Raw genomic sequence first — 9,746 nt, 5'->3', positions numbered from 1 at the left:
TTAGCTTACCGACCCCACAGCCCTGGGTGGAGCACAGCGGCACTCAAACTAGCCGGTTGCAATGATCCGGCCAGAACCTCCTCTACAAAACTTATGGTTGCCAGAACTCTACTCACTTTCCATATTTCATTCTGGTCATGTTCCCTACAAATATTATTTTGTGTATTGTACAGCGTGTATCCTCTTGAGTCAAACAACCTGATAGATCTGGAGACATTCATAAAAGATTCATAAACTGTAGCGTGGGCGGTATTCTCAAGGCACACATTTGCTAATTAATATAAATTTGTCAATTAATATGTAAACCTTGAATAACCACAGAAAAAAAAACAGAACATCAGTTCGTGTAACACAGTTGGGAAACCATATCTAATATATAATTGCCTAGAATACTACTTCCTGCTAATGTCCGGAGCTAATGTCCGGAGCTAATGTCCGGAGCTAATGTCCGGAGCTAATGTCCGGAGATAAGTGACGTCAACAGTGTCCAGTGTCTGATTGGTTGCCGCCTGCTGCGAGCGACCAATCAGAAACGTGCCGTACTGTGACACACTCTGCCCGCCATTTTGGTGTGATTTTTGAATTTTTACCTCACAGCAAGTTTCTATTGCGTGGAGGCGGGCCCAGTGACGTTGCTCTTCAAGCTCCTGCCGAATTTCAAGTATATATGGATTCTAGACTCCCGATTCTTTAGAATCGGGCTGCCATCTAGTATTTTATAAATATTTAGCAATTTTTTGGGGGCCGGAATTGAAAAAGAACAAGCTAAGTAGAAAAGAGATGTAGTTTAGATCATCTTTAATAGAGGATTATTCCCAAGATAGTAGGATTTTCGGGATGACTTACTGATCTCTAGGGGTCTGAGCACTGGGATCCTCCGTGATGCCAAGGATGGGGCTCTGGAACCAGGCTCTTCAGAGTTGAGTTGCGCATTCTCCACCTTCGCTGTACTCGGCTTTCTCCATCAGCCCCATAGGCAATGAGCGGCGTTGAGGTCAACTATGCCCCGCCAATACTCCTTCCCGAAGTGGACCTGTTCTCAGGATTGGTGGAGCTCCCAACATTACAACCCTGATAACATGAAAAATATTAACGTAGGGAGCAAATGTACTGACCCATAGTTCTGGCTTCCAGTAAACTCTATGAAAGAGAGTGTCTACTGGCAGATAAAGGGTCACAGAATATTTAGCCCCCAAATTAACATTATTCTCTAGTTATACTTGGCATTTTGAGGTTTTTTTTTTCTCTTATATATTTTCTTAAAATTATTGTATTCTTTATTTACTTAGTAGAAGATTTGCCAACTCTACTTGAGCATATAAAGGAAAAGGGGCCACATGGTAAAAAAAAAGAAAAATAAAATAAATAAAATGGGGCCTATGTCTGGGGGTTAAAACTCCTTTCCATGCTTTATAGGCTCACCCCCTACACCATTGTATGCTAATATTTTAGGGACCTTGGGAAGGGGCATCCGTGCACCAGATCTAACCACCTCTTAACGCAGGGGCCCCATATCAGCCGCATGCTCTAAGGTTTAGATATTTATACCGCTAACGATGTTATATTCCAACCTTATTCTTCATAGATGAATCACATTTCAGCCATCGAAACAGCCGGTACGGGCCGCACAACACCGGCCAGCTTAGCGCCTAAACTCTACATCCCGTCCACACTGTATCTGACCAAGCACGGTGGGCTACAATCATATTCTTATCAATAATTGACATGCAAATGTGAACTACACACCCATGTCAGCGGTGTAGTGAGGGTTGGGGGCCATCATTGTACCGACCACTTTGCGATGCACTGTGTTATAGTGAATTCGTTTATTTTATATAGTATAACTCATCGTAGATCGACCAGTCCTCTGTTATTCCTCCTGAAACGGTATGAATACATTGGATGTTAACAGTTAGCGGGCTGTCTAATCAGTGGCTGTCTAATCAGTGCTGGTAGTATCAGACTGTGCTGGACACGCCTCTTTGACAATAGGAATAGTAACACCCTGTTGTCAATGTATCCATATCTTTACAAGAGGAATATCAGAGAAACAGCACAATGCAAAGTTGAGGGAAGTATCAGTAAAACTTGCATTTTTTACATTGAAATCCCTAATGTTTGCATGAAAGAGTCCAGTGGGCGGTCCTACTAGTGACTGACGGGCTTCCCTGTATCACTGTGCATGCAGACACCCACTGTCAATCACTAGTAGGACCGCCCACTGGACTCTAAAATCCCACAGTGGTGCAGAAAAGCCTGTCAATCACTAGTAGAACTGGACTCTGAAATCCCTGGTGTTTGTATGTATGAGTCCAGTAGGCAGTCCTACTGGTGATTGACATTGATGGTCTGCATGCACAGTGATACAGGGAAGCCTGTCAATCACAAGTAGAACCACCCACCCGACTCATACATACGGACACCAGGGATTTCTGAGTCCACTGGGCGGTCCCACTAGTGATTGACAGGCTTCCCTGTATCACTATGCATGCAGACACTCACTGTCAATAAAAAGTAGGACCACCCACCAGACTCATACATACAGACACCTGGGATTTCTGAGTCCAGTCGGCGGTCCTATTAGTGATTGACAGGCTTCCCTGTATCACTATGCATGCAGACACTCACTGTCAATAAAAAGTAGGACCACCCACCAGACTCATACATACAGACACCTGGGATTTCTGAGTCCAGTGGGCGGTCCCACTATTGATTGACAGGCTTTTCTGTATCAATGTGCATGCAGACACTCACTGTCAATAAAAAGTAGGACCACCCACCAGACTCATACATACAGACACCAGTGATTTCAGAGTCCAGTGGGCGGTCCTACTAGTGATTGACAGACTTTTCTGTATCAATGTGCATGCAGACACTCACAGTCAATCACTAGGAGGACCACTCAGTCACTGGGCTCTGAAATCCTTAGTGTTTGTATGTATGAGTCCGGTGGGTGGTTCTACTAGAGATTGACAGGCTTCCCTGTATCTCTGTGCATGCAGACCATCAATGTCAATCACAAGTAGAACTGCCCACTGGACTCATACATACAAACACCAGGGAGTTCAGAGCCCAGTGAGCGATCCTACTAGTAAATTAACAGGCTTTTCTGTATCACTGTGCATGCAGACACTCACAGTCAATCACTAGAAGGAGCATTCACTGAACTCTGAAATCCCTGGTGTTTGTATGTATGAGTCCGGTGGGTGGTCCTATTAGTGATTGACAGGCTTCCCTGTATCACTGTGCATGCAGACACTCAATGTCAAACACAAGTAGGACTGCCCACCAGACTCATACATAGAAACACCAGGGATTTCAGAGTCCAGGAGGTGGTCCTACTAGTGATTGACATGCTTTTATGTATCACTGTTCATGCACTCACTGTTAATCCCTAGTAGGACCGCCCACTGGACTCTGAAATCCCTGGTGTTTGTATGTATGAGTATGTTGGGCGGCCCTACTTGTGATTGACATTGAGTGTCTGCATGCACAGCGATACAGGAAACCTGTCAATCATTAATAGGACCACCCACCGGACTCATACATACAAGCACCAGGAATTTCAGAGTCCAGTGGGCGGTCCTAAAAGTGATTGACAGGATTGACCGCCCACTGGACTCATATTTTATTAATTGGAATCCATGATTTGCATGCAGCTATGTTATATTAGATCTTTTCCAACAAACCTATATATCATTCTTCTCAGCTTCTCCTTCTCTATAGTGTGCTGTACACAGATCAGACGACACGTGCTACATGACAGGTTCCCTTGAATGCGAGTACTTAGTAAAAAAAAACAGACATGTCAGGAGAGGTGAATAGGACTAGGGGAACAAAGTGATTTTTTTTTTTTTGCCCTAAGTGAAGCAAGCCCTGCACCCCATTTTCCTTCCGGTGACCTCTGGATTACCCTCCATTATTTGCTGCTCACTAATAGAATCAGAACAATAGATGTAAACTCATCGGGACAATTTAGCGATGACGAAAGGGATAGGAAAGGGTGCGGAGGGCATGGGGTGACAGTGATAAAATGGAGACATGGCTGTGAGAGGGTGATGGAGATGCAGAAGAAAGGGTGAGGGGCAGCTACTAAACCAAGCCATGAGGGAACAAAAGGCTGGTCTAATGAAAACTGTAAGACAAAGGAAGGTGCAAAGGAGACCATCAACCGGAGGGGAGGCCGAGACATCCGGCCAACCTCAGATCTGAGACAGCCACAAATCAATCACTCGCCTACATTCCTACACACAAGCCATACCAAAGACTGGGGAAAGATGCAGGATGAAATCAGCTTATAATATGGCAGAAAATCTCCTCCCATCCAATAGAGAAAGAGTCATTTATCCGGATTAACCGAGACAGCGGCATGTGGGAGAGAGACAGTGAGAGAGAGACACACGAGACGGGGGCTATAGAGACAGAGAGAGAGAGTGTGTGCATGCAGGGGAAAGTGACAGTGAGAGATCACAGGGTGGAAGATTCGGCAGGGGAGGGATCTACGACAAGGAGTGAGGGGGAGACAAAGAGAGAAGAGACGAAGGGAGGGCAGAGAAAGGTAGAAGACAGAGGGATGCGATGACACAAGGAGAGGAGGGGAAACAGCAGGTAGGATGGTGGGCAGGAGGCGAGAAGGTGAGAGAAGAAGACGAGATGGCAGAGAGGGAGAGATAACCTGGAACTGATGCTGATCAGTGGCCCCCCAAAAAAGAAGAAGAAGCATCTCTTCTGGACCAGCAGCAATTTCAGCACTGGACAGCGACCTGGCTCAGGAAGGTGGAAAGGGGGGGGATATGTAAGGAGGAGACCATGCGAATGTAGAGGGGTCTCACACAAGAAGAGGCGCTACTTCTTTAAATCATTAAACAGGTGCCTGTTAAGCGTTGGCTGCTTACCCAACAGACCATCATTTATTACCATTGGAGAGTTATCGATCCTAGCCGGCGGGGGCATCGATGTAGGAAGAGGCGTGCAATTTCCATGCAGGCGGAATCACCAGCCATCTCCTACACTAGGTGACCAGTATCAAGGATAAGCTATACTACCTGCCCCATGTAAAAGATTTGGGGTGACCTGAGGACAGGACTTTAGGTAGTAAAGGAGGAGAGGGAGCTGTGCCTCTCCTCATCTCGCCAACTGAGGATGCTTCCCAACAGTGATCAGTAAAATTAGGAGGTCAGAAATCCGTAGTGGGAAAAGGTGGTCGGAAAGGGGGGCCAGCTCGTTCCTCCCCGGTGTCCGAGCTGAGCACGGCAGGGCAAGAGGCGGACGTGATGGGCGAGTGGACCATACTGGAGCGCCTGCTGGAGGCTGCAGTACAGCAGCACTCCACCATGATAGGGAGGTAAGCTGATGGACTGCAATGGAGGGGTGGGATGGGGTCCAAAGGCTTGAAAACATGGGAGTATAACAGTCAATGATTCTGCATGTAGTACATTCTATCTTCATCTTCACACCATTGATATTCCATCATTCAGGGCCTATGCTAATTACACCAGGTTAACGAGTGGGTGTGGCGAGTGGTTTGCATGAGTAGAACTTGATATCCTATGCATATTTTGGACATGAAACGATTATAATAATCTATAGGATCGAGAGGTCTGTGCTGATATTAAGAGCTTTGCACCATGTACCACCTAACATACAATTACACAATACCAGGGAGCATAAAATGGGCTTAAAAAAATGTGATCGTTTTCCATTTAACCCCTAGAAGCCTGGAGCCGAAATCTGAATGTACTAGGTGTGTCTGCCATGATTCTCACTATTTACTATATGTATTGCATGTTGCTAGGTCGCGGTGGTATTACTAGTGTAACCATGCAAACCTGTCACGGTGTGATGGATGTATGGATGCTTCACCGTATTTCTGTGTACACACGTTAATTACTAACTCATAAAGATCACTCGTTCCCCGCAGTCTATTCTTTTTCCCCGCCTGAAATGTCATACTTGATTTTTTTCATTTTCTGTTACCATTTCATAACCTTTCATGGTTTAATTTTCTAAATGTGGAATTTTTTTTCCCCATAAATCAGAGACAGATACATTACTCAATGGTGTGGTTTTTGATGCGGAGGTTCATGTCTGATACATATGCGGAACCCATTATTTTGGACCTTTGTTGCCCCCATACTGTATGTATATCTGGTATAATGCTGCTTAGTTGTGTGATCCATCTTGCTGGATACATAGCGTCTTGTGTTGGGTTAGACCAGCAGTGAATGTACCGTACATTCCTTTATCTCAATTCTAGGCCTAAGGATTCTGAAAACTGATGTAGGCCCTTATGTACAGTCTAAAGATGCCCAACCATACAGGCATGAAGCATTCTGCTGCCGATCAGATGTACAAACACCCACTAAGGCTTTATAGAGAGTAATTTTGATCTATATGTTCGTTTTGAATATTATACTCACACGTTCAGCTCAGTCTTGTGTGGTTTCCGGTCTGATGTTTCCTAGATCCATGTATGGTGTCCTCAATACCTGTCAACTGAGCGGACAAGGATTTCTCCCAACCTCCTTGTACACATGCAAGGGCAGATTGGCCACACATTAATGGGAAGAGGCCAGTGTCTGGTCAGACATCTCTGGTGGTGGTCTATCTACCCAGGGAATAAAAGGATTAGGTGTTGAAATTCAACATGCCCGATCCTTCAAAACCAGGTATTCGACATGGTAAGGATCATGAGTAAATCTATAAGAGTGAAATAGGGTGCACAATAGGGTGATATCCTATGGAGGTAGAGTGCTGGTTTTGTTCACCTGGTAGAGGTGCGAGAGCCACAACTCCTATGTAGGCATGAAGGAAAATAGCTGCTGCCCTATGGCTGGTGGATAACGCCTCGAGGAGATATTGGATTTAGTTGGATAAACACGTAGACATTTCAATGTCGTACCGGCGTCTTTATCAAGTGAAAAAAAATGGAACATTAGGTTTTTTTTTCACTTGATAAAGACGCCAGTAATACGTTGAATTGATTTACTCCAGCAGCAGAGCCCACCTACGTGTTCATTCAACTGGATCCAACGGTAAGCATCATGTCACGTTTTTGGTGTTTAGCGTGACAGAAGCTTAGAAGTATAGGGAGTCGATTTGCTGTGAACTTTTTCTTTTCTTTTTTTAAGTTTGATCCCCAGTTCTTCTTGTGCCCATTAATTGATGGGAGACCTTCATATTCATTAGATGGTTTCTGGCCTCATTGAAATCTGTGGGTTGGCCAATTTTAATCTGAAGACCCCCATACATATTAAGGCTCATTCAGACATTTGTGCACATCAGTCTGAGATCGGACCGCTAATGCATGGACTGGCCATGGATCTCCCGATCCGAGCGTGACAGCTTCATGTATGTGTATGAGGCTGTCTCGCTTGGGTCGGGTTGGGAGAACCGTGGCCAGTCCATGCATTGTGGTCCAATCTCTGACCGATTTGCATGGACTCCTGAATGAGCACTAAGACTAATGTCAGCCTAGCCCTCCAATATTGATTGGTTCGGCAGACAGTATAATGTCTACAGGAGCCTCCTGACTGTCCCCCGACAGATGATGTCAGGTTCAACTAACAGAAGATGTCAAGGGACAGAAGGATCTGACATGTCTTATTTTGGACTGCCAATCCTTTTGTTCTTGGTGAGATAGTCTCTGGTAGGGTCTCTCCTGCATATAGAGTAGTCGGGGAGATATCTACTGACCAAACCATCCATCGTTGGCCAACAGCCATCTATTGTATATGAGTAACAAGGGATCCCCATATGGGCCTTAGTAATGATGGGTACTTTTAAAACCCCTGGGTACTGACACCACTTTTCCTAGATATAATGAAATTATATTAGATTATAATCTAGAGATTATAAATCAAATGAAAGTCCAGGACCACTAATCCTTAACCTATTAATGACCAATGATGAAAATACATCATCATCATCATGGAAGCTAGTTCCGTCACTTTTATCATGTTGAAGTCATGGGTGCGGTTAGTGCACTCGTAGGATTACTGCAGTATTATACATTTCCATCTCCCAGTGTCTTTCTCAGTGGTGCACTTGGCTATTTCGGCTACATGCTAAAGTACGACTTCATTCGGAATCCTCCTCACTGTCGCTATGTAGTATTACATTTCCCCTCGAGTGACTGCAGCTTCCCTTGGCAAAATAAGCCGTGTGCCGGAAGCGGGACCTGAGGCAATCATCTAATTGCCCCAGCATTTGCATTGTAAAATCTGATATCCCGTGAAGTTTTGCTGATTTTTGTCATTTATCACGGGAAGTAGAAAACAAACGTTCCAGTCCTACACAGGCAGCTTTTTTGCAGATCTTTTAAAATGCTAACGAGAATTGAAGCTGATTACACTCAGTCCTACAATGTCACAAAGGGTAGCGGACTACCTTCAGCCACCACTAGGGGAGCTTAGTGCAAGCAGACAAGCTCAATAGCAGCTGTGTACCTCTATTAGTGGTTAGCTCCCCCTTGTGGTGGCTGCGCATAGCCAAAATGTTACCATTTATGTCAGAAAAACAGAACTCTGCTAGATATTCAATTTACAAAACTAAACTCATTATTTTGGAGCTAAATTTAGATTTTGTCCTTGAATTAGGTTGAGTTTTTGCTCAATAAATTCAGGTTTTAATCTGCTGTATTCTGTTCCCTAAATACAGGCCAACCTGGTTTCATCCTTGATCACACTGTCTTTCGTTCAATGATCTAGATGCAAAAGTTATCCCGGGCCTAAGTATTGAAAAGGTTGGCAGAAAACTATGAAGAATAGTGGATAGAAATTAGTAAATATCTTGAATTCCCACAAAATGAAGTAAAAATTTGAATTATTTAATAGGTACGACCATTTAGGACCTTGTGGTGGTACGATATTCAATGGATGGAAATGCAGAATACAGAACGCACATTGTATCTTCACTTTTAATTCAATTTAAAGAAAGATGACCTTGAAGATAAGATTATGGTATTCCCAAAATGCCATTTATGCCTTCCGTCAACGAGAACCATAAGTAACCTTTAGTGTCTACCTTCAACCAGCTCAATCAAAGCCACGAGCTTTGCATAAATAATCAACGTCGTGTCTGTTCTGCGGACTAACTTTAAACTTGCATATCGTGCTGCTCGCTTGCCCGCTTCGCCTTTATGGTTCAGCTTGATCAACCGAAAGCTTCTGCCTACAATTATAGCTTCATATTGCACCGCCATATTATTTTACTCTTGATTTCTTCTGTATAGTTTAGTGACTCCCCAGCTACGCCATCCCATAGGGGATCAGATAATGCTCCCCCCCATACATACAGAAGACACAGGCTGGGAAAAACAGAATGTTTTACTCCTTAGAGGCGATGGGCTTGGTGGTTACAATAAGTCTCCGTCTTTGGCAGTAGTGATGAGTAAACGTGCTCGGTTAAGGTGACTAGCGTCGTTTGGCCTCCGTCGCAATGCGTCGTTTTGGAGAAAAAAACGCATCCTGCAAAGTTGCCCGCAGGATGCGTTTTTTCTCCATAGACTTTCATTAGCGACGCATTGCGACGGATTGCCACACGTCGCATCCGTCGTGCGACGGATGCGTCGTGTTTTGGCGGACCGTCGGCACAAAAAAAGTTACATGTAACTTTTTTTGTGTGGCGTGTTCGCCATTTCCGACCGCGCATGCGCAGCCGGAACTCCGCCCCCTCCTCCCCGGACCTTACAATGGGGCAGCGGATGCATTGAAAAACTGCATCCGCTGCCCCCGTCGTGCTTTTAC

The 9,746-nt window shown here is 44.7% G+C and overlaps 1 protein-coding gene across 1 annotated transcript in view; it reads left to right on the top strand.

Annotated features, from left to right (window-relative positions):
• Positions 1-4,533: 4,533 nt before the first annotated feature.
• LOC138661728 (gap junction delta-2 protein-like) overlaps positions 4,534-9,746 on the top strand; it is a 46,806-nt gene continuing 41,593 nt past the window's right edge. Inside the window, exon 1 of the mRNA XM_069746613.1 lies at positions 4,534-5,344. Coding sequence (XP_069602714.1) covers positions 5,274-5,344 — 71 coding nt within the window. The 5' untranslated portion in view covers positions 4,534-5,273. The remainder of the gene's footprint in view (positions 5,345-9,746) is intronic.

The sequence above is a fragment of the Ranitomeya imitator genome, chromosome 2 (genome assembly GCF_032444005.1).
Source record: "Ranitomeya imitator isolate aRanImi1 chromosome 2, aRanImi1.pri, whole genome shotgun sequence".
Classification (NCBI taxonomy): domain Eukaryota; kingdom Metazoa; phylum Chordata; class Amphibia; order Anura; family Dendrobatidae; genus Ranitomeya; species Ranitomeya imitator.
Note: the sequence above shows the minus strand (reverse complement) of the source record. Positions and strands in the feature narration are given on the sequence as shown.